The sequence below is a fragment of the Genypterus blacodes genome, unplaced genomic scaffold (genome assembly GCF_046128005.1).
Source record: "Genypterus blacodes isolate CSIRO-AG114 ecotype Tasmania unplaced genomic scaffold, CSIRO-AGI_Gbla_v1 ptg000128l_1, whole genome shotgun sequence".
NCBI lineage: Eukaryota > Metazoa > Chordata > Actinopteri > Ophidiiformes > Ophidiidae > Genypterus > Genypterus blacodes.
The window spans coordinates 717,594-743,182 of record NW_027466930.1 but is presented as its reverse complement, the minus strand read 5'-3'; the positions used below and the strand labels follow the sequence as shown (position 1 = coordinate 743,182).

Sequence of the window (25,589 nt, the reverse complement as noted above, 5' to 3'; positions counted from 1 at the left end):
GCTGTGGTTCAATATAGAAAACGAATTGTTCAGACAGCAACAACTTAAGGTTTAATGTTATTTTATTCTCTGTGGCTTCAAGCAGGTGCTGTTTTTGTTGAATAACTACTCGGGGGGTGAAATGGCCACAGAATGTAAAATATTATTTTGAACACACGTGGCTGGATTGTGGTGAGGTGGCTTTGGCTGGTTTCCTTTGGAGAGTTTTTCCACTTGAAGTGTGTTTTGTGGGAGCCTGCTGAGTGTGGAACCCCGGAGAACAAGGCCAACTGGAGCAGAAACAGCCTCCCCCTCACCCAGGGAGACATCAACCAGCACAAACACACATACTTAATGTACACGCAGCACGACACGGCCCGCACTGCTCTCTGTCACACAAGCTCCTGGGGCATGATGGTTAAATGTGTGACTCATGTGTATTACCAGTGCTGAGACACCACAGAATGAAAAGAAAATAAGAATGAGAGGAACCATTAAAACATTAACTTTAACTACGAAATGAAATGAAAGATATGCAGATACTCCAACCGTTCCAACGTAAGTACATAATAACACGCAATTGCCATACGAAATTTTAATTTTATTAATTAATTAAATCAATCAATTATTGAATTAATTAATCCGAAATATCCCCAAAATAGTGTGCATCTATCTGCGTCTGATGTCAAATCTCGCGTGACCAGGGCTTGTATAAAGAAAAAGAAAAAGAGAACAAGAGGCATGATCTCGCGAGACTATAGGCAACCAAGCAATAATCACGTGACCATCCCGTGACTCTTTGCGGAAGAATTGTCAACAGTGACACCACGTACTGTGCTAACACAAGGCACTTTCATTTCACATTTCTTTTGACATCTATCTCGCCTTTCACCGGTGGAGCAATGGACGCGTCTAACCGACCATCTTCAGACGAGGCGTACGGACCACCGTCTTATTCCAGGGGGTGAGAAAACAAGCAATAAACGCCATGAACGACCTGACATCAGCTAGCTAGCTGTTAGCTCCCGTGCAGCTACACAGAGACACTTGTCCCCGAATACACCCGCGTCCCCGCATTATTGGCTCTGGACAATTAACACTTCTGCGGTTTATTTTCCTAAAAGCAACACAAATCATCCTTGGAGGACATTCGGCACATAAATCATCTCTATCATGCAGCTCCTAGTGTTCCGGATTAACGAGTGACCGTGTTAATGTGTGCGTGTAGCCTGAGAGCGCCGGCGGTATCAGATAGTGACGCAGATGTTAAAATCAGATCATTTATCTCCATGAATGCCTCATTATTGTGCTTTGTCTCGGAGGAACGGCCTTTAAAAGTGGATAATCTGAGTGAAACCGTGAACGCCAGCAGCTAAACTTCAGTTTAAGTGTATTTGGTGACTGTAAATAAACAAATAATCACAAATCTATCAACATAAAACTAAAACAAAAAGAAAAAAAAGTAAAACACACATCCATGTCCATATTACGACATTAATACTGATCGACCACATAAAAACAATACCACAAATTTAGGCTTACCAAATAGCACGGTCCCTTGTTGATGCATTCCACCAATTAATTTGTCTCTGCCTTGTGTGTCACCTTGGCTGAATCTTGGTCTTTGTGTTTCCTTTGTAGGAATGAGAGTTCATTGGTTTCAGCCCTGAAGACTTTACTGTTCTTCACTATCCTGATGGTCACACTGCCTATCGGACTGTACTTCGCTTCAAAGTCTTATGTCTTTGAGGGTAAGAGTCATAAAAAGTTGTGTTTGTTCCGCTCTATAAACAGGGGGCCTACTGGTAACTATGGAGATGTGTTATGTGACCTCACCGATGCTGAATGTAGGTTGAGAGGAAGTGTGAAATCTTTGCTTTGTTTGTAAGATTTGTCCTTAAAAGCGCCAGAGGATCATACTTTTCTCACTGTGGCGCTGATGTCATGTGAGATTATGTGATTTTAAAAGTATGATGCATAATACAAAGTATACAGAGAGGAGACGTTTTACAGTTTAATAGTAAAGTATATTTCTCTGGGTTGACGTACAAACACATCAGGAAATCTCAACTTCTCTCAAATTCTCTAATTTTCTGGCACCTTGATTCAATAACGACACATTTGAAGTTGTGTTGTGTAACGTTTCTGAGATGCTGATGCCAATATGTTGATGCTAAACAAATAATTGCTCGCAGAAAAATAAGAGTGATACCTTTGATGTTTTCTGGCTCCATGTGTGGAGTCACACTTCCCCTCAGCTGACCTCTCCCATCCCTCCGCTTCCTCTCCCCAGGTTCCATGAAGATGTCGAGCTCAGACAGTTACTTCTACGCCGCCATCGTAGCCGTCCTGGCCGTGCATGTGGTTCTGGCTCTGTTTGTTTACGTGGCCTGGAACGAAGGCACAGGCACGCCGAAGGGAAAAGGCAAACACGATTAAAAGCACCGTGCTTATCAGCCGGAAATACCATCGTAGACGGACTGACACGGGCGCAGATCCACAGCCCCCCCCCCTCTCTGTCGCACCCCCCGACCCCCACCATGGCTCCAGCATAAACACAGCATCGTCAACCAAACAGACATTTAGCGGATCTGGTTTGTGCTCGGTTTATGACCAGAGGTTCATGCCTGAAACGTTCTGTATATCATCTGCGGTGGGGTGTGTGTGTGTGCCTGCGTATGTGTGTGTGTGTGTGTGGAGCCTGGGTGTGTGTTTCCGCCGGCCTGTTCAGACTTTTAAATTAGTTCTCTGAAATAAAAGCTAGTTTTGCAAAGAGAGGACCGTCCCTATTTTGAAGAGGCTTTCTAATGAGCTTCCATTTGGCAGAGTGCTGCAGGTGCCCTCACAACTACACGGTCATTTCAGGAGCCATCTTGGGTTTGTGTGTGTGTGTGTGTGTGTGTGTGTGTGTGTGTGTGTGTGTGTGTGTGTGTGTGTGTGTGTGTGTGTGTGTGTGTGTGTGTGTGTGTGTGTGTGTGTGTGTGTGTGTGTGTGTGTGTGTGTGTGCGCGATGGGTCGGATTGCAAAGCGGCTGCTGAAATGACACAATATTTGAAACGCTGTATAAACTCCGTCCCCAGATTGCACTCCTCTTCATCCACCCGTCTGAAGATGGCTCCTAACTACATCAGCATCGATCTGTGTTGTGCTTAACATCCATGCCAGGCACCAATTTGAGAGAAGTGGATTATTGTATTTTGGAGCAAATATGTCTGTATTTGTGGTTTTGTCATTAAAAAATAAATCCGATTTGTTCGCTTGTGCTGGTAAACCCTGTAGAATATGCAAGTGTTGTGCTTTTGTTTGAGTGTTTTCCACTTAAGTTAAGGGATGCTTTTGGAGAGGTTCAGCTAGATTCTGATCCTGCTGTTTTGTATTGAAGATGTTTGTTCGTTTGCCAGTGCAGATGTCAGTGTAAGTGTGATCTGATGTGGAGGAAGAACGCAACAACGGTCCAATAAAGATTTCACTTTACAAATTACTGTTTCATTACGCACTTTAAGACCTCCAGTATGCTACAATTTAAATAGAAATCCAATCGTTTCTTTGGTTTATTGTCGAGTATGAGAGTCAATAAATTTACACTTTTTATTAAGCCTGTGATGTGTAGAAAGGAAAGTAATCATCTAGTTATGTGTTATCCGATATAGATGAGCTGTCGGAGTGATGCACAGCACAATAGGACAGATTGGACTCATCTGACCATCTGTTGTGAACTGCACCAAACTAAATCGTGTACAGAGGTGTGTGTGTGTGTGTAATTATTTATTTACTTAGGGATTATAAATCTATAATCGGGTGATATTTGCGTCAGAGTTGCTGACTTACTCATAAACCGGCTGAACTGTTACTGTATTATTTATCCTCGGGGCAAATCCAGCTGTCACAACAGCCGCAACACACAGTAACAGAGCTACAGGCACAACCTCATCACCAAAGTTCACGTCTTCGGCACGAGAGGACAGATTTAGATGCATGTTTGTGTAGAAACAGCCTGGTATAGATTACAAAAGAGCCGAAAAGAGTATCGAAGCCTGCCGAGACAAACGCCTGATTGATCCCTGCAGAGAATTGGAGCTGTCACATGGTGGCAGCAAACACTGAGGCAATTCCCAACATACAGACAGACACGCTGACAAAGCCAAGCCATGAAATGACAGATGCCAAGCCATAATGATGTTTTCTGCCTCACAAACCATGTCAAGAGCCGGACCTGGCTTCACTTTCCTCTGTGGTCTGCGAGTCCCTTTTCCTCCAGTACCCCTAGTGAACCAGCCAGCAGAGACTTTGGAGTTGAACTGTGCAGTCTGCATTGAGTTTAACAAGGCTGGTGATGGTGAGGAGGTGACAGGCCTGCAAGCAATCAGACTGAGGAGCCCCATTTTCCCTTTTGGCTGGCATGTTGTGAGCTCGCCCTCGCAGCAACATTAAGTCGGGGGGCTTCGCTTGTGTCAATCCGCCGTTGTCATTTATCGCAAATTATCAGGTCGGAGTGACGTAGTGTGATGAAAAACAGGCCGGAGTGCACTCAGCTGTCTGACGGAAAGGGGAAATAAACACTGTGACGCTCCCTGGAAGAGTTTTCTGTCCTGCATTGCCAACAACACACATCCACAACCCTTAAACCAGACAAGTAGAGAATACACACAATCAAGAGGGAGTCAAACCCAGGATCTTCATGCTGTGAGAGGCAAGTGTGTGAACGAACAAGCTTCCATTTGAATCGGACTGTAAGTAGCACAATTTACTATGTTTTACTATGTTTTCATGTTTTTAAAGTGGAGTTTAAGTCGTTTTTTCTGATTGAGCTTCAGCCAATCCGTACTTGTCTGAAAGTAGAACTAAGCAGAAGAAGTAGACTGCTAAAAAATGTACAGAGGAAGAAGCTCCAGATTTGTAAAAGGCCTCCTGCTTCTGTTGGATCCAGCAGATGGCGTCCAAGTAGATGGAAGCTCCATATCAAGCAGCATTTCGAGTGCTAATGTGGACATGAAGGAGCAAGAGGGCAGTAGAGGACCGCAGCTGGTGTGAAATACATCTGAAGCGTCTGACCAGAGAGAATATAGTGACAGTATAATTCATCTGAACACATAAAGGCCACGCACACATCTTATCCTGACCATTAACTGCAATCGGGACATTTCTCTCCCTTTCCTCTGCCTGAGCTGTAATTTCTCAGGTTCTTCTGGGAACATTAATTACTGAAGTTGGACTATATGAGAGCTCAGGAAATGGCAGCACTGGGATCTCATTAGATTCCCCCCAAAGCCGCGTGTGTGTGTGTGTGTGAGCGTGGGTGAAATGTGTCACTGCTGTATAAAAGCTGTGTGAAAGCAGCGTAAAGGCCGAACAATTACTGTCCAGTTTAAAGGCGACGACAGAGGAAGAGGACGCTTTAATCAAAAGAAAGTTTGTGATTTCTGACTTTGCAGCAGTTAAATCTGACAAATTGAGTTATTAATGTGAACAATGAATTTGAAGTTTATTGGCAATTTTAAACCAGTAACTCCATAATCACCCTAAAGTCTAACGAGTGAGGATGAGCTCATAAAGTTTGAATGAAGAGACATTAAATATCTGTTCATGTTTAAACTGGAAACCAAAGTAAAGTCTGGAAAATGATTGTTTATTTGCAGAATATTATTTTGAAGATTTTGTATTTTTAAATGAGCCTATAATTAATGTTTGTTTAGCATTTTCTTAATTGTAACTATAATATAATAGATATAATTTCTGAATAACAATGTTCTTACTTAAAATCCTCCCATAATCAGTGTTCATCATTTTGTTCTTTTCTTGTGAATTAGACACTATTCACTATTACTGCTACTAAAAGCTATTTTACAAATACAAACCCTTACCCGTTACCTCAAACGTACATTGGTACATCCCATAATAAACTGAGCCCAGGAAATGATGAACATTCCATTCGGACAGTGTGCGGCTTCTTGTTGCCTCATTGGTTTGACGGTTTCCATGGCGAGAGTCCCTCCTGCATGTGCTGCTTTGCTGGCAGGGGCGAGAGCACAGTGGGCATGTGTGGGATGTGCAGGTGCAGCGTCTGTATGCAGCCTGTAGCGTGTTTATTCTTGCTCCAGCACTACAGTGTTAATCACTCTCAAATGTTTACGTGCATTCACTGCTGACTGAACCTATAAGCTGCAGAGATCCATTTATCCGTATTCAGCCGAGACCTCGCAGGTGGCTGTAGCTTATGCCTTTCCCCTGATATCTGACATCTTGATTTAATTCATCAATCCGAGCTCAAAGTTGCAGCATGTGCGTGACAAAAGCGCTGCTAATGTTGCAAATGTAAGACAAGTTTATTTAGAACAGTTTGTACAAATATGGCTGTCACCAAGTGCTTTACAGAGGAGAAATGACAGAAACTCAGATCTAAACAAGGATAAATAAAACCATGTGTTTATAATTACAGTTTGCACTTTGCTGGCTGTTGCAACAGAAAGATAAAGTAGAACTCTGGAGACTCCTGAGACAAGTGCAATTTCTTTTGAGTCATGCCCTGGATATCAGTTACAAGCACTTGATTGTCCAAAATGTTGTCACGTATTGCGCAACGTTTCACTTCAAGTCTGCACAAGCCAGCTATGCTACTTGGTGACCTCAGAACAGTTAAAGAAGTTAAATTTAACTTTTTGCCCTATCTGGTTCCCTTGAATGAGGTCAGAAGGTCGATGAAGAACACGTTTGTGCTTCACGCTGAGAGTTTCTTTCCCTCCCATTTTATCTAAAGCTGATCTGTGATACCTTGTGTTGTCACATTCTTCCAGCAGTGAGAAAATAGAAACTCGGTTTAGAAAACAAACGGGCAGTGAACGGTTGAAATATTCACACTATAAACAAATTAAAGACAGAAAAACGTCAAGATTGATCGAAACTATCGTGTCGTTATATCATTCATGCTACCACCTAATGTGAAACCCAATCCAACAAAACACAGCCAGTAAAGCTTTATGGGAGCCTCTAGAGTGGAGAACAGGTACAGGCCAAAGCCTTTAGAGGGTTTATTGTGGGCCCAAATCAGGTTTTTACTGGTGGTCATCTGTTTGCTGCATAAATGTTGCTCCCCTTTAAGCTGGAATGAGTCAAACCTGTGCCATCTTAAAGAGGGGAGTCATGCAGGCATATCAAAGTGCCCAAACAACATACGATCCCCTCACAGCCACGTCAGACCCCTCAGAGAAACATAAACCCTCTCATATCTTCAGATCGTCTATTCTGGTCTTGTTGTTGCTGTGTTTGGCGTTGCGGCCCGGCCTTGCCTGCGTAGGTGACCCAGGGGCCGATCCGGCTCCTTTCTTTCCTTTCAGGTCACATTCCTCTGGCTTACTGCTGCTCCTCTCCACTGCCAAGTTGTCCTTATTCTGTTTGTAAGCCGCCTTGCTGTGGAAGGGACTGAAGGAAGAGTCTGTGCCCTCGGTCAGAGGCGAGAGGTTGTAACTGGGGACGGGTGGGTAGGCGGGCTGGACCTGGTGGTGCCCGTGGAAGTACTCGTCGTAACTGGGAGCGAATGGCCCCGCTGCCTCGCAGGGCTCCTTGGGGATGATCTCCCCTGCGCGCTGAGCTCTCCTGAAGGTGATGCCCTGGCGACACTTGGTGAAGCCCAGATGATAGACCTCCACCAGGTTTAGCAGCAGCGACACACTGGCCACTCCCAGCATGAAGATGATGAAGATGGTTTTCTCAGTGGGACGGGATATATAGCAGTTTACCACATTGGGGCAGGGAGGTCTGTCACATGTGTACATGGGCTTCAGCTCAAAGCCATACAGGAGGTACTGGGCCACGATGAAGCCTACCTCAAACAGAGTTTTAAAGATGACATTAAAGACGTATGTGCGTAGCAGCTCCCCCTGTATCCTCACGCGGCCCTTTTCGTCCCTCACCAGAGGCTTCTTACGCTTCTTGACCTCATGGTGCGGCTGTACATCCATCTCTTTGTGCTTGTCTTCCATTCGCACCAGATGGAGGATGTGTCCCAGGTAGATTAATGTCGGCGTGGACACAAAGATAATCTGCAGCACCCAAAAGCGGACGTGGGAGATGGGGAAGGTGATGTCATAGCACACGTTCTCGCAACCGGGCTGCTTGGTGTCGCAGGTGAAGCCCGACTGCTCGTCGCCCCACACCTTTTCTGTGGCGGCGCTCAGGATCAGGATGCGGAAAATGAACAGGACAGTGAGCCACACCTTCCCCACCACAGTGGAGTGCTCCTGGGCCTTTTCTAGAAGCTTTCCCAGCAGGTTCCAGTCCCCCATGGCTATGTGAGGTCAGCTCTGGGATTAGAGAGACATCCAGAAAAAAAGGTTTAGAATCAATCTGGTTTGTGACAAAGAACATGTATCCAGAACTTCAAACTTAAGTCGTCTTTATTTGTCTAACTGCTTGAAATCTGTAAAATCTCTTACCAAAGTCAGGAGGGCTGCGACCAAACGAGTCTCTTGGCAGCTAAAGCGGTAAACTAAGTATCCGACTGTGGGACTCTGAACTGAGCAGGTAGTGTCAGGATTATATTTACTTTAGGATGGTATATATTTGGGAAGTGCGGACAGGGGGAATGCAGGTTCCCGTTATGATTCTCTGGTTCTCGGCCTTCGCGGCAACATGAGCCGCCGGTGGTGAAACAAAACGCCAGACGGCAAGGTGAGGCGTGAATTAGAACGAGCTGAGTAAATGTAACGTGATTGTGCGCTACTGTGCAGGGAAATGAAATCTCCATTAGCATGTGAATCCATCAGCCGGTCTTTAACAGATTCTAACTTCGTTGCTGCTGGAAACGGGACCGAGACGCGATTTCAAACAAAGGAAATTGTCCAAATGTCTGGAAAAAGTTAATGCAATGTTGAGAGATTTCACAATTACTAAAATGGTCTTCCAGCAGAGTCTGTATAAACAAACACGTTGTCTCTGTGCTCACTTGGGTCTCTGACTCCTGCTTGGACTTCAATCAACATCAAAGTTCACAGCAAATAAAGAAAGAATCGCATTCAAAAACACGCAAGCAGACACACTTGAGTCACTCACCTCCTCATCTTCTACAGCTCCTGCTGCCGTGGAAAACTCTGGAGTCTCTGAGGGTCCATGGGGTCGCCTGCTTGGCTGACAGGCCTCGGTGCCACACTGATCTCCAGGCCGCCGGAGATGCCCTTGAATGGACAGGAAAAGTGGACTCCAGGCCTGAATCCACACCAGCAAACCCAAAACAAATCTGTCCTCAAAGTCCTCCGTCTCCAGCCATGGATCCAAGGCCTTTAGGGTTGGAGGGGGGGTCTTCTTCTTCCACTGGCCACAACCTGCTGGACACACTCACAAGCACGTTCCGAAAGGCTTTGCCCTCTCCCCCGCCCTCCCTGCCCGGCACCCGTGGTTAAATTTGGCACAGGGCCGCGCTCTCTAATGTAAACTATTAAAGCCCCTCCACTCGCTCGTTACACTGAGTGACGGGGCAGCTGGCCAATAATGTTGTCCGCACAAGTCTGTCTGGACACAAGTGCAGCAGGGGGTCTAAATATAGCAGGAGGGTCTCTCCTATCATGGTGGGGATGGGGGGGGGGCATGATTTGGAGATGAGTAGCCATTTGCATCTTCAAGTTACAAACGGCAGAGACGGAAAGGAGGCGAGTGTGAGAAGAGACGGAAGCTCCAGCGTGACAACAGTGACTAAACAATTGATCATGAAGTTTAGTGCGACATGTTTTCTATCTTCAACAATAAAATTAAACAATAAGTTGAATGGTTGATAAATATGAGGTTTATTTCTTCATATTACACAATGTACATATGTACAGTTTCAAGCTTTTTTTAAATGAATTTTTTTAAACCTAAACATTCGGGCAAGTCATGGAAAAAGGCTTTCTGTGTGTATTAAAAATATAAAATAAAACAGAAACAGGTTAACTTCATAAGAGAACAGTTGTATATTTCACTGCCAACGTCCTGAACATGATGTCTACACAACGTAAACTCATACATGACGCAGCGGAATGTTAAAAAGTCACCAAACCTCAAACAACCATAGAACCAAAACACAGGAAGTAACAGGAGACGCAGTTAGGTAAACAAGTAAATACTGCAACAATATCAGTGTGATGTAATGCAGCATTGAACGCACAAGCAGTTCGAAGTTGCGAAACTTTAGCTCAACTGTGGTTACAAAATCGTAAACGTCTTGAATCAGCGGCTGAACAGCAACATTTATGATTTTGATTTTATTGAAATGATAATTAATTTGGGAATAATCCCTCTTGCATCTGTTTTATTGTGGCGCTTGTGTTCTGGGTTTTCTTTTCTGGCGACATGCAGAAGCTTCTATATGCAGTTTGGCAGTAAAGTTGATGTTCGACTCATTGGTGATTTTGCGGTATTGTTAAAAATAATTGAATTCCTTTTAAATTGTGGATATTAAAAAAAGGGAAAAATCTGAGATAATAGAAAAATAACAACATTCAGACGTTTGACCATTGATTTACTTTGAAGGAATTTAAAGTTGAGCAATTTGCAGCTTATTTTAATTTTCTATGTATTTGTATTTTCTTTTAGTGAAGCAAAATTAGAGCTTGATGACCTCATTTTCTATTAGATTATATAATAAACGGTTTAATTTAAGTGGGGAAATACAATCTTGGGTTTCAACCAATTTGTTCCTATTTAAAACAAAAACAAAAAAATCTAAAATAATAACCTTTTTTTTTTGTTAATACAGCAGACAATGACACTTTGGTTTAAGTAGTTGGTAGCAAAATGACCAAAACAGACAAAAAACTGTTGCGGTCCCTAAACATACTACTGGCTCCAAATATGACACAAACAATAAACACAAACATGATGGATCCATAAGCAGTGGACTGAATGGCCCCGTACATCAATAGTCTCATGAGTGTAGTGAAAATGAGCAAATATACAATATATACTGTATGTGACATAAATGCTCCTGGACGACTGTGTGTGTGTGTGTGTGTGTGTGTGTGTGTGTGTGTGTGTGTGTGTCTGTGTGTGTGTTAGCTGAAGGGAAGCAGGAAGAATGGGGCCTCAGAACGCAGAGCATCTCTCACTCCTCTCTCCTGGGCTCTTTTTGGTCACAGTGAACTTAGACTTGAGAGAATGATCTGCTATCAGCTGATTGATCTCATTCTGCTTATATGAAGATATCTTTTGGCTTAGCCAAGCCACTTTGGACTCCTCGTCCGAGCCCTGGCAGCAGCGTGCGCAGGCCCTTCCGATGAGGTACATCACCTCAGCCACATTGAGCAGCACACACACCCCAGACACTGCCAGCATGAACACAGTGAATATGGTCTTCTCTGTGGGCCTGGAGATAAAGCAGTCCACCGTGTTGGGGCAGGGGTATGAGTCACACTTCACCAAACGCACCATCTTAAAGCCAGGATAGATTAGGTAGAAGATGTAAAGAAATGCCACCTCGAAGATGATTCTGAAGATTATACTGATCATGTATGTCCACCACAGCGCTCCAGTGATCTGAAACTTCTGGTTCTTGATGTGTTCTAAATCCTTGGGGCTGCTGCGGCCTTGTCTCTTCAAGATTTTCTTTTCAATGTGGCGTCGGTGGGCCACATGCATGGCCACCAGCAGGGCGGGGGTGGAGACCAGGATGAGCTGGAGCGCCCACAGGCGGATGTGGGAGATGGGAAAGAATTGGTCGTAACAGACACTGTTGCATCCGGGCTGCTGGGTGTTGCAGGTGAAGCCCGTCTTCTCATCTCCCCAAACACTCTCGGCCGCCACCACCAGGACCAGGATACGAAAAATGAAGATGACGGAGAGCCAAACGCGTCCGATGCCAGTAGAATGCCTGTTTACGCCGCTGATCACGGCATAAAAGGTCCCCCAGTTCATTTTCGACTCCAGGTCTGCAGACACAAAAACAGTAGATTCAGTCAAGGTTTCATGGACGTTGGCTAAACATCTGCATCTTAAGGGGATTTCATTATAATACATATTATTCCACATGATGTACAGTAAACAAATGTTAACGGTTGAACTGAGTGAAATATTAACAACTTAGAACAACATATTAAACAAAAACAGCTTTGCAGTATTTCATATGGACATGAAATCATATTTGTAGCCTCGGTTCCAACTGTCATCATGCATAACTTCATGCCGTAATCAACTCTGTTATAACATTATCTTTCCGGAGGTTTACCAGGCTCAGCCGGCGGTGCAAGCGGCGTAAGCAGCACCCGGTCCGAAGATGACCATCTTGAGATGTGGCCTGCACATCAAGCTGAATTTGGCAGATTGAAGAACAACAGACAAGAATGGCGAAGACGCTGGTTGGCGGTATAAGAGCAGGGGCGATGGCTTACCAACTTGCACCGTCACAAGACGCAAGACGGCGAAGCCAATTGCGAAACATTGGGCGAGCCACGTGATATGCTCACCCTGTATTAATACTCTACTCCCAATCTGACCTACAGCCCAGTTGCAGACAGACTGACAGACTGCCAGCATATTTCTCCAAGGAACCAGCAAAGACATCCATCTCATTACAAGCAGCATAAGAATCCTCTATTGTTTATGACAGAGGCTACATACTTGACTCCATTTGACTGAAAAATGAAATAAAATGATTAAGATATTTGTGTTTATACTCCTTGAAACATTTCTAAGCGGGGTTACATGTTGCACGGCAGCATTCCAAGTATTGGTCAAGACATCTGGCCTCACATTACATCTGAGCTCACCGCACGCTGGATGTTAGTACAAAATAGAAGAACAAAGAGTACACTTTACCTTCAGCTGTGTTGGTACACACAAAGTGTACAAAAGTATTCAAAAAGAATTAAAATATTGTCTTTTTTTTTAGCAAACCAAGCTGGTTTGAAAACACCATGCGTTAGGAAAATGCTAATCATTCCTCCGCCACTAGCCGCTGCCCTGCACCGTAGCAGTCATATGCTATTATATAAACTATTTACATACAATGGCATCCTTTATTGGGCTGCAACAAGACTCTTTTAGAATTCAGATCAAACGCCTCGACTTCCGCCTACCCCGGGCAAAATAAGGAATCTGTGTGGACACAAAAGGCCTTAGCCTGCCACATTATTTATTGTGCTTGGCAGTGCAGAGAAGTGAACGAGGCTTTTGACCTGAGCCACTGTCATTCAGAATACAGAGTTTGCTAAGGGCTTCGCAGATTCATCCCCAAAATAACACAAACTGTTGACTCATCCCAAAACAAAGCTGTACTGGAAAATGAAAGCCGAAGACAGACACATCTTTGTTAATCTAATTTGGTTAATGTTTTTGTGTTTTTAAACCATGTCACAACTATTACCACGGCAATAATCTGCAATATGAGGCTAAACAGATATCAGAAGAGAAGTCATCATGGCCTGAATTAGAATCACCAAAGTCTAAATTCACATATTTGGTTATGATATCACTTTAAAGACATTATAGGCTCAAATCTATCAAACTACAGCAGCTGTTTGGGTTAAATAACTCCTCAGGCCTTTGAGCCAGCAGCTGTAAAGTACACGTGTGTTTATGAATGAGTTCATGTCTACAGTATGCTGTCATATATTTAACAATGATGGGTGTAAACTCAATAACCCTCAGACGTTCGTGAACACTGAACCACAGACTTGCCTTTGTTATACCTTTATGCATTCGCAATTTTCAGATTTCAACTCCTCCCTTCATCAGTGGAAGCCATAATTTACAGAAACAAACTGAATGCAGCAGGAAACACAATGTGGTTGTTTGTCAGATCAGATGACCTACCGCAGTTCACGGTGCCATGAGTGTTTCTGCGTCACTAATGAGCATGTGGTGGGAGGGTTTGGGTGGCCTGGCAATTCTTTGAATGAAATCCACTTCATTTGTATTCCTCCTATAGAGGGAACGCCGCTCAGTGTATGTACAGTATAGGGAGACACCAGAGAGCCAGAGAACTGCAAATGGAAATTTATTACAAGAACACAGGAGTTTATTCATACAAACAAAAGACTAATGAATGAAGGATGACAACTCAAATAGCACTATAATGCTTTAAACATTAGTCAAAAAGGTTTATGCTTTATTTTTGTACTTTACATCACTGTGTAAACACTGTTCAGACTGCTGAATGCTCCTTTATGTGAGAGGCCTCCAACTTTGGCTCAAATTGGTATTTACTTCTTCTTCTATTCAGACTATAGCAGCTTGTCAACAGCAAAAAAGATGCAAATCAATCTGTCACTCTAACGCCGTTGTTTATGAATGTCGAGTCAAAGAGCATTGCCTTGATACAGGCGCAGGCTGGATGACTGACGGGTTATTTTCTTATTCTGGGTGTAGACTGAGATGAGTTTAGTCTCCCAGTCAGACTCCTGATTCCTCCTCTGCAGCTGAGAAGTGCCTGAAAAAGAGAACAGGACCATTTTGAGTGGAAAGGTTTACAGGTGCGTTGGTCACACATATAGGCTATACCGCCCCCTAAGTGCAGCATGAGGGAAAACCTGGTGCAGTCCCAAACTTCATGGCTACTCACTTCTTTTCACGACGCCGATGTTCTTCAGCTGCTGGTGCTTGGCGTGGCCGTTCTGGGCGAGTCTGAGTGACAGGGATGCGCTTCTCCTGAATTAAAGACAACAGTGAAATTGTTAAGCTGACATGCTGCGCATCCTCATCAAACATCACACACTTTGATTGACTTTGATTGTTTGTTGTTCCATCTGTCTCACTTAATGCAATCCAATCCACTCGCTGTGACAGGAAACTGCTTTCTGGAAGGCTCAGCGTTTTATTGACACTTTGATTTAGAGATTTCTGTCATATGTTCTACTATATTTGACTCAAAAATTCAATAAATGAGGCTGTGTTATCATTCTGTGAATGTTAAATGTAAATGTATGCAGACTGATACCTCATGGCTCCTAGTTTCCCCTTTTCAAAGAACAGCTCCACTGTGACCTTGGGCCCCTGCGTGTGAAGCCTCGCATAGAACGTCCTGCCGCGCACCGTCGCTCTGAACCAGGCCGCCGCCTCCTCGGACCAGGCTCCCCCGTTCACCGGCGTCACCTGCGGGTAAGGATACACACACTAAGTACCGTGAACCCAGATAATTCATTTCCTTTATCGCCCAGCGAGAGATAAGACTGTGACTAATCATGTGAGCAAATGCCAATAATTCAGTCCGCACTCTCACGGCGGAGCGCGGCGCATTAACCATTCCCATGTATGCAAATCCCGACGTGGAAAATGACAAATCCTACGTTTAAGATAAGATCGTGAGAGGAAAGCCACCCACGTTTGCGAGCGAGACCTGGATAGCTTGGAGGGGCAACGCAGCCATTTCTGGCAACAGCTCCTTGACGTCCGACAGAGACAAGCAGACAGCGTCTCCGTGATCCAGCCGCTGTACTTCCACCATGATGGATGTCTCACTTCCCGCACCATTAATGATATTACCTTACACACACACACAAAGGAAGGAGAGAGAGGCACAGAGAGAGAGTGTGTGGCAGTTTAGGCCCAACATGAGCTTGAGAGAGGGACACAGGGACAGATTCCAGCTGTGTGACATTACCACCATCTAGGGGTAAACATATGCAGAATAATTTCCAAAGAGTCCAAACGGGGCCCACCTGCACTCACGCCACATATCTTGGTCACCTGAGCCCTGCACCATTGTTCCTGCTTAGGGAACCGACCCATCACCGAGGTTCCGATGTCTGGAATGCGGTTCAGCTCTGCGTATGAACGGCTGGGGCTCCAGGTGCTGCAAATGAGTGAGAGGAGAAGAATGTGGATGAAGGGATAGAACATTTGAGCCTTGTAAATGTAATCTGGAAAAGAGACGTTTAAGAACAGATGAAAAGAGGAAAACTTTAGAATCCGTGCAGGAATGCTGACTCTGTGACGAGGGCCCGCAGCTTCATGATGCCGTCTGCATGCTGGATGTAGAAGTTTCCCGGGCTGACAACATGAGACACGACCACTTCTACCTCCTCAAACATCCGGCTGCGGAACTCAGGAATGGTTACACTACTGACTGCCGACAGCTTTGCACCGGGCAAACTGCTGTTTTGTTCCAATTCTGAACGTGTGTGAGTTTCCGAGTCGAGGTTTACAGTGGAGTCAACGCTTTCATTCCTGCACTCCTGGTTTACCAAAGTGTCGTCATCAAGGGGCTTCTCTCCCACCTCTGTGGCGATACTGCCTATATCCCACAACTCACTCTCTGTTGCAATCACACAGGAGTAGATAAGAGCCCTCGGCTCAACTCCTTTGACTCTGAAGACCGAGCGGTGGTTTTCAGAGCGTGCAAGCAACCTATTCGGGACAAGAGTATCAGTACACATCCTGTCCTCTGCCACATCTGTCACCTGGTCAGCTTGGATTGTAGGTGATGTTGGCTGAGTGGACAAAAAGTTCCAGCGCTCCTTTAAAGTGATCTCCCCTGCACCAATGTTTGTAGCGCCTGTGCTGAGAAAGTGCAAAAGCTGAGTGCATGTTTGTTTTTTGTGTTGCAGCTGGACGTCATTCTCATATCCCCAGCTAATTAGCGGTGGTGTTATCATGGGTTTAGGGTTGCTGGTCTCTGGGAGAAAGGCTTTAATGGGAAGCGGTGGAGGTGGCCCCTCTGTGTTATGTGCTCCACTTTGAAGGATCGCAGGTGGCACAATGACAGCATCTGGTTGGCGTTTCTCATCAAAATCAACAGCACGTTCTTCCTCTTCTGCCTGAGCATCACAGGGTGAACTTACAGCGGGATCGGCGGCAGCGTCGTGGCTGGATGAGGTACTACGAATCCCGTCATACTCCTGGATGGCCCGAGGCTGTGAGATGATGAACTGTTTCAACTGCCTTAGGGAAAGTGTGGATCCAAGCACCTGGATTGCTTTGGATATGGAGAGAGCCGTAAGCACTTTCTTCAACATGGGCCCAAACTTTAGAACATGTGTTGCCAAGATCTCTTTGTGTCTGTGGAGCTGGATTTGGTTTGTTCTCACTCCGTTTTCACCAGTAGGTGGGGCATGAAATTGGGGCTCTGGATGAGGAAGACAGAGAGGGTTTAGAATGAACATCCATGGGAAATCATTTACCCTTGATAAGCATGTGATTCTGCTTAAAGACCAGACATGTACACCATGATGTTCTACTGTCCGTGTGTGTGACCCCTGGGCGCTGACAGCGTGTCTTGACACATGGCTCCCGGCCCTGGACGGACACGCCAGTAACTGTAAATTGAAGCCTTCACTTACCAATTGTTATGTCCTTTAACACAGCCAAGAGCTTGTTTAAAGTCTGATATTTGGCATCCAAAGAATTCAGGAGGTCAGTGAACAAAAGTGATGGAAAAGATGAATTTATGAAACATTGGACTTCTTCATAAGCCTACGGGAACAAAGTAAAACAGGCGTATAAGTGATATTATACTGCATAAGCCCCCCCTAAAGGTTTAGTTTTGGTTTACACCAGCACTTACCTGTAATTTGCATAAACGTGCTACATATTTGCGCGTTTCTTACCTTATTGGTTAAACTGCGGAGCTCTCGGTCGAGTGTATTTCGGGCATTTTCCAATATAAGCAGTTTGAAAGTTAACTGCACTTTCTGTGACGTGCTGGACGGCGCCGGGAGACACCGGAGAAGCGGCGACGGGTGAGTCATTGCTGCCGGAGAACGGTACTTGTCTGCGGGTGAAAAGTTGGAGAAAGCCGATGGGGCCTCGCACAGGTCGCTAACGTTAGCAAGCTAGCTCTGACAAGATGTCGGCCAGATTAGCAAAAACAAAACGGAGGAACGAAGGCGTAGTTTCACTTTCTTTTCCCTTTAATGTTACATTTTTCCAGGCGGTGGTGAAAGTTTTAAAATGCTTTTTATAGCGGTCTGCTGGAGCTTTTATGGGGCTATTACATCTGAATATACTATTATGAACTGGCATAAATGGCTAAACAAGAGGAGCGTTGGATATGATTTTATTGTTAAAAATGTCTTTGTCTTGATCTGATTTTGTTTTATGTGGTGAATGTTTTGCTTTCAATTTGAAAACATAAAAAACAAAAAGGGGAAAAAATGACCAGAGGACCATGAAATACATTCAGAAAAGTAAGTATTTATTTATCACTAAGCTGATCCTTTTATAAATATCAAACCCATAAATTAGTAAAATATAACTCAATAGGAACATGAAGCATCCTTTACTGACTCTGTTTATAAGCTTGAACTCATTTCCAACCATAGTGATGGACAGATCAGAACCTTCTCCTACTGAGGTCACGAGTTTCATTTTTGCATTCCTAACGTTGAACGTGCTTCTGTCCCACCTGGTTTGATTCTGGAGACTGTGGCTTGGTTTTCATCGTCTGCAAACCAGTTTTTCCTGGCAGCAGCATCGATAAATTTGAGATCGCGTGTCACAACTTTGATGCTTGGTGATGTTGGCAGAGGAGATGCAAAAGTATTCACGTGTTTTGTAGCGTAAAGACTCGACGGCCAGTTTCAGTGCTACTGAAATGCTCTACAACCCAATATGTTTAAATATAAAGATCACACGGTGTATTCATCACAACCACAGAGAGGAATTTGCACCCAGCTTGTGGATCAAAGAAATTGAGTTCCGTGTGGGCTCTCGCTTGAGACTATTCCCTACAATAACACTCTCTTTTTGCAGCATCTTTTTTTCTCAGTCTGGACTTCTGCAGTGATCAAAGTCTGGCTCAGCAAAATTGGAAATTTACTCAATCATTTAAGGAAAGGGAAAAGTGGCTTCAAAGCAAAATATCTTTGTTTTTGTTTGGGGCTGGAAATGAGAAAAGGCTCTAAGGTTCTGTCAGGCAAAATAATGTTTTTGGTCGCCATACCAATAATACCAGTTTTGCAGAATGAATAGAGAGGAAAACATAACTAAAGCGCAAGCCGAATACCTGTGTTAGAAAGTGAGTTGAGGGAGATAAACAATAAAAAGGAGTGGGAAGAAACAAGGTATGTGCAAGATTGTTCAGAGGAAGTCTGAGGAAGCCTGGTATGAAAGATGCAACACAAAATCATCTTTATTGAGAGAGTTCCACTGTCATAAAGCATGCCTGTGTTGGCATGGATTACATTTTTATCCAACAGATTGATGTGAAAGCATGAAATATATATTAGATGACTGTTTGGTAGAAATATGCACAGGCATTGTTCTCCTGTTAATAGAGGCTGGCAGTAATACAAGTTTCCAGTTCTTCCTACAATGTGTTAATAAACCAGTTGCCAGCTACCTTTAAACATCAAGTACAAGAATGAATACAATTTGCTACTTGCATTCCTATGGTTTTACACCTGATACTATCCACACAGTGTTCTATTCTTTGAGTGCTCTTTGCTTGAACTTGTCAAGCTGCTACTTGATCTAGTAAATCTTGTGGGTGGGGCAAGAAAGAAGCTTTCTACATTTATATTGCTCAAGACCAAGACAGCTCATCTCACATCTTTTGACACGAATGTGAAATCACAGGCCTGAAACCTGGTTCTACATACTGGACAAAGTCATAATGGCCTCAGGAATTGAGTGGCATATTGCATCACTTTAAAGAGGAAGGATGTGCTTAGTGAAGGAGCTGTGCTGTGCCCATGTCAGGATAAGCAACAGGATATCCTTCTGTTTCCTGGTATAGCCTTTTACAATCCTTGCTGATAGCTTTACATAGATGCATTTTACACTGCATTGTGTCATCTCGCTTTCCTTTTCACAAAAAGCTTTGACCCTAAGGTTACACACCAGACTGCTCCTACTGTCTGTCTCCATTTTGACACAAAAGCTGCATCAGTTAACAGTATCCCATCTGGAATAGGATTTATCTAATAGCTGTTCTTATCCGTTGATTCCTCTGAGAATAATGCACATTATCGCAACTCATTTCCCACCCACATCATGGGTGTGATTACCATCCTTCATGGATCAGCAGGGCGGAATAAACATTTATTCATCTGCTTTTAGCTTAAGCCCCATTGTGGTCATTTCTGCTACAAATAAGAAAGCTCTGCTTCAAAATTGCTATTCAGTCACTGCTGCTTAATTAAAAATAATTGAGAGAAGAAGCTTCGGGTGGTTATAAAGTACAATTTACGAGGTTTTCTTATTGGAATTGTTTTAATGTGAAGTAGTCCATATTTTGCAGGGAATGTTGTGGCCCACAGAAGACATTTAAGTCGTCCATGGTTAAGACCTTGTTGCAAACAAACATGTCAAAATGAAGAACAAGCAAATCCCTCTGCTGTGATAAATGCTGAATCAGCAAACCCTGTACCCAAACATCTTGGAAGTTACAAGAGCCATTTCCAATCACAATATTTAGATGCTAGAATCACACAACATAATACTATACAGAGATTACACAGATTTGTGGTGTGCAGTAGAGGCATAAATACTCACTGAGAGCAAATTCTCATGTCTTTATTTACAACATCTCTCTGCTGAAACTAGCATAAATGAAATACTCTTATTTTGTACAGCAGGAGCAGCCTTTGAGCCCCTCCCATATTAACTGTAAGCTGACACAGGAAGAATGCTTCAGTAACTGTTGTCTGTCATGTTTGTCAGTGAAGGTCTTAGACTCTATGTACTCCATATTCAAATACAAATATGTACACAATGGAACAATGAACATAGATTTAGGACATCACACTATACATCATCTGCACTTACGATACACCTTCCAAGTGACTGTAATCAATGTTGTTAGTATTACTGTTACAAATAAAGCAATTATAATAATTTGTCCAAAGTTAATTTCTTCTGCTTTTGTATCGAACAAACAATACATATCTGGGCTTTTCAAATACTCTGTCACCATAATGTTACCAGCACGTGTAAAGCATTCAGTTTGACATATGTCGGGTACTTTAATCTTGAACTTGTTTAGGATTGCCAGCCATTTACTGTCACAACAATTAAAATAATTCCCACTAATATACATAATATTGAGGTGTGAAGATATATTTTGAATCCAAGAGTAGTTCAAAGACACAAAGACATTATTTCTTATGTCGATCTCTCTCAGAGGAGAGCATCTTAAACTGCTGGGTATTGTACCTAGATGGTTGTTTGACATGTTGAGCTGAGTTAAAGCTGGCATACAGGGTAACATATCAGCATTTGTCATATTGATTTCGCTGATAATCAGGGACTGCAGCGTTCTCTCTACACCCTGTAGTGCACCTGCTTCCATCACCATATCTGAGTTTCCTGCAAGGTTGAGGTAAAGTAACGATGTCTTTACGAATGTGTTTGGTTGGAGTTTCTTTATCTTGTTTTCTTTAAGATTGAGGTGTTGAAGATTACTTATTTTCCAAAAAGAAACACAAGGTACATCAGGATTTATGATGTGCCGTGTTGATTGAGAGAGTTCCACATAGCCCATGGGGGAACAGGGTTTCACAAAATTGTCTTGTAGATTTAATGTTTCTAGTTGTGTGAGAGTTCTAAGAAAGGTGGACGAAATATGTTCAAGTCCGTTGCTTTGCAAGTCGAGGTTCCTTAAGTAGGGAAAGGAAATCTGATCGAAGCCAAATTCCTTGTGCTTTGTTAAATTCCAGATGATGCTTGGCACACAGTTAAAGCTGAAATTCAGTGTTTCCAAAAAGGAGAGAAGGCTTAAAGTGGCAAATGGGAAATACCTGAAGTGGTTATAGCTCAGGTCAATGTAAGTCAGAGGCATCGGCCTCCAGTGAGAGTAAAGGGTATTTTTTTCAGCTTCATTGTCTTCCTCACTTACAATGTTGTGATAAAGAGAGTTGGCTTCTGATATCATTGTTGCCTCTGAAGTAGAAGCACCAATCATATTATGCTGTAAATGAAGATACTTCAAAGTGTTGATCTTTGGAAGAATGGGGAAATAAAGGAGTTTATTGAAACTCAGATCAAGAATTTCAAGCTTGTACACCTGCTCGTTCTCATGTGTAATAAATATTTCTAATGAATTATGACTGAGATTCAGATATTTAACTTGATTTAATTTAAAATCACAAATATGAGGCAGATTATTTTTGGCTAAATTTAGCATTTCCAATTGTCTCAATGGTTCAAATGTCCCATGTTCTATTACTTTTATCAGATTATTTTCAATTCTAATGACCCTTAAGTTCTTGCTTTGTTTGAACGAGTTGGTTGTAAGTCTTGTTAAGGAATTACCAGTTAACGCAAGTTGCTCAAGAGAAGGTTTGTTTCGAAGGTACAATTCTGCTGCCTCATCGTTCAAACCGTTCATCGATAGGTCCAAAGTCTTCAGCTTACGAATGGATTGAAGGGCCTTACTGTTGCTGTCAATGTTGTTGTTGAGGACATTTTTGGACAAATTCAACTCCTCAAGTTGAGCCAGCTTTTCCAAAGCCCTTTCAGAGATGAGATCCAGCTGGTTGTTGCTCAAGTCCAGCTGCTCCAAGTATGGCAAACCAAGTGTGTGCAACTGTCTGATGAAGTTATTGGACAGGTCCAGTCTTCTGAGCCTCATATCCAAATCCAAAGGGACGGAATAGAGGCTCTGGTTGTGCCAAGACATCTCCTTAAATTGAATGGAAGATCAAGGGTAATCATTAGACCAAGGAAGTAAACATTTATGCAAATTTAGCCGATTTTGAAATTTCTGAACTGGTTAAGTTTCACCTCGTTAGGCTAGAAAGGGTTGAATTTATTCAAGTAACAGTTTTACATTTTGCAAGTAGTGATGAATCAACTGTTGAGCCTGAGCCTACCTTTGGAGCATGATGTGACACTCCTGTTACATGAGGGTCGAGGAAGAGCGACCAGAGTAGTAGATTTGAGAATGTATGTCTGAACATTATCCCTCTGTTGCTGTTCCATTCAGACAAACACACACACAGCCTCTTATAGGCTTGTTGCATAAACAAGAGCGAGGGGAAACAGGCTGTGGATACCAGATAGGCACTGTTGACTCTATATTTAGACAGGAAAGACCTGACCATTGATATGGTGCTTTCCATCTGCCTTAGAGAACTACTTTATCAAATTTGGTGAAGTGTGAACATTAGATTGGCTAAGTAAGTGTCTGAAAATGTTTTATTGAGTTTTAGAGACAACTCGAAAAGGCCTCCTAAGCAACATTTATACAGGTTTGCTTGTATAGGGAGACGGAAGCCACTCTGAAATAGACAAGAGGAACAAATAAACAGGCAGTGTGGAGGTGGAGGGAGGCCCCCAGCCAGGCATAAAGACAGATGCTAAAAAAGGCTGATGAAAGGAACACAGAAACCATCTTAAAGGGACAGGACCTGGTGGATTATCAGAAAGATGCACACATTTATCTCAAAGTAGCTGTCCTTAGTATTGCTGATAGTTGGACACTTTATTAACAAAACCATTCTGCCTCTCCCTGATCCTGATGAGTCACCAAGAGGCCGAGAGCTCTTCCTGCTGCTGCCACTCATCGCTCTATCGGCATCCTTTCGTGTCCGCTTCCCACATCCTGTGATATCATTTTCTTTCTGTGTCAGTGCAGCTGCATGACACCAAAAAAGGTCGACTCTGCGTCCATCGAGATCAGCGCCTGTTTGGTATCACCAATTCCAGCTCGTCGTCTTGATACAGCAACACCATGCCTGCAACAGAACGTAGATGCAGTTTGGGACAGACGGACTAATTATATGACTGATGCAGGCCAGAAGCAGAGCGTCACTGACCTGCTGTGTAGCACGTATTGGCATGAGACGCATCAGGCATTTGTTGCACGCAGCGCAAGAGCTCCGTCGATTTCATTCCGGATAAAATGGAACCCCAACTTCGGACTATATAACCCATAATGATGCCTGGGTTTTTGAACAAAACCTGCAAATGAAGCCGAACATTAGCAACACAGTTGGAACAAATCAGCTGCAATATCAATTTAGTTATGCTTGAGTTAGATTTCTGCTGTGACTCAGTACTTGTCCAAACACGAAGTAATAACCATCCTCTTGGACAACAATTCTGTTTTCCTTTGCTGAAATTTTATTTCCCTGCTGTGCAGAAACAGTCCAAGGGATCACTGTTACATCTCCTATGGGAAAAGGCAAGAAACATTCATTCAAAACACTGGCAGACTTTGCGATGCTAAAATCCAAAACTTAAATTTAGCCTGTTACCTGTTACGTATGGCTGTTTGTTTCCGTCTGCTGTAAACTGCAGAAATGGTGTCAGAGTTGCGAAAGCTGGGAAACAAACATACACTTCAATTTTATTCACTTAGCATACACTGTTTATATACTCTTATCAGATTAGGCCATAGCTAATGGACACATTCACAGTCCGCAGCTGATGACCCACCTCCACAGCCGCCCTGTTCACGTTTGACTCTGTTGAATATTTCCAGAGAACTCATTTGAGTTTGTTGGAAAGTACTTTGCTTTATGTCCTAAGAGAAAACAAAGCATTAATCACAAAATTTGTTATTGCAGTGTGATGTGAATGCTTGATAAAATCTCAGTAGTGCTATGTCCAAGATGACTCCATCCTGCTTAATCGGTGACATACCTCGCTTGTTTTAGACAGCTTGGCCATTTTCCCACCGACTCCCTCAGAACGTGGTTGATTTAATTGTAGAATTATGTCCCTTTGGAGTTTTCGAAAATCATTTTCTGAAACTCTGGCTCTGTACGCCAGGAAAAGGCTAAGACAAAACATAAATGCCGTTAGTGATAATAGAGTATTGTAAAGCATTTTGAGACTCGCAGACTCGATGTCCTCGCATTACTGGAAAAAGGGTGAGGTCACACGTGAGTTAACCCCGGAAATGTACATGTTTGGTTTCAAAATGAGGAACTATCTTCTCACCACTCCTCAAGATGGAACTCATTTAGATCATATGAAGATTATGCTCAAATTTGTAGAGTATTGTGAAACTTTTGAGTCAGAAGAACATGAATATAGACATAAACGCTTCACTTAAAGAACAGGATTTGTTCTCATAAGCACTCGAGCCAGTCAGATCAAATAGGTAAACAGATACAAAAATCAGCACAGACAAATGCTTTAAGACAGAAAATGAAACATTTTAATCCATCAATCAAATCCATTTACAAAAGTATATCCCATTTTATATACAATATGTACAGTGACTTATAAACATAACTATCACTTTTCAACATGGATTCATTCATACGGTAACTAAATAGCATTGTAACAAAACACATCACTCTGATATTCTGCAGGGCTGCTGTAGTGCAAATGTGCGCAAATGATATAGTGCTGTTGCTCTGAACATTTACATAGTCTTGTATAGTCTAAGTCTTTTTTTTTTATGATGCAGAGGCACAAAGACCTTAAACCCCCTTTTAAACCTAATACTTATAACCACTAGGATATTCTTTAAAAGGCTTTTGGTACAAGATCTGCACATACAGCGGCGAGTTAGGAAAACCTTCGGAATTTCATGAATTGCCAAAGTCACAATAATACATAAACACAATCTGTTCAAAGTAAACAACACAGAAATGACTTTGAGGTAATGACTTCTCCAAAATGCAAATTGTAGTGAGTGGTTCCATGGGATTGGAGGTGTGGATCATACAGGTGCCTCAAATCACACTCAAATCCCCAATAGGACAAATTGGTACAAATGGAGAGAATTTAGTAGTGTTGGTCATAGATTATAGCAGAAG

At 43.0% G+C, this 25,589-nt stretch overlaps 2 protein-coding genes and 2 pseudogenes across 2 annotated transcripts; 1 reads left to right on the top strand and 3 right to left on the bottom strand.

Moving 5' to 3' along the window:
• Window positions 1-762: 762 nt before the first annotated feature.
• Window positions 763-2,631, top strand: vma21 (vacuolar ATPase assembly factor VMA21). Its single transcript, XM_076162847.1, has 3 exons — window positions 763-943; window positions 1,621-1,730; window positions 2,273-2,631. The coding sequence occupies exons 1-3, from the start codon at window positions 882-884 to the stop codon at window positions 2,416-2,418; spliced, it is 318 nt and encodes a 105-aa protein (XP_076018962.1). The 5' UTR covers window positions 763-881; the 3' UTR covers window positions 2,419-2,631.
• A 4,565-nt stretch (window positions 2,632-7,196) lies between these two features.
• Window positions 7,197-8,258, bottom strand: LOC143010471 (gap junction alpha-3 protein-like). Its single transcript, XM_076162802.1, has one exon. The coding sequence runs from the start codon at window positions 8,256-8,258 to the stop codon at window positions 7,197-7,199; it is 1,062 nt and encodes a 353-aa protein (XP_076018917.1).
• A 2,770-nt stretch (window positions 8,259-11,028) lies between these two features.
• Window positions 11,029-17,668, bottom strand: LOC143010426 (uncharacterized; annotated as a pseudogene).
• Window positions 17,669-22,367: 4,699 nt separating this feature from the next.
• Window positions 22,368-24,703, bottom strand: LOC143010518 (tumor necrosis factor ligand superfamily member 13B-like; annotated as a pseudogene).
• Window positions 24,704-25,589: the final 886 nt, after the last annotated feature.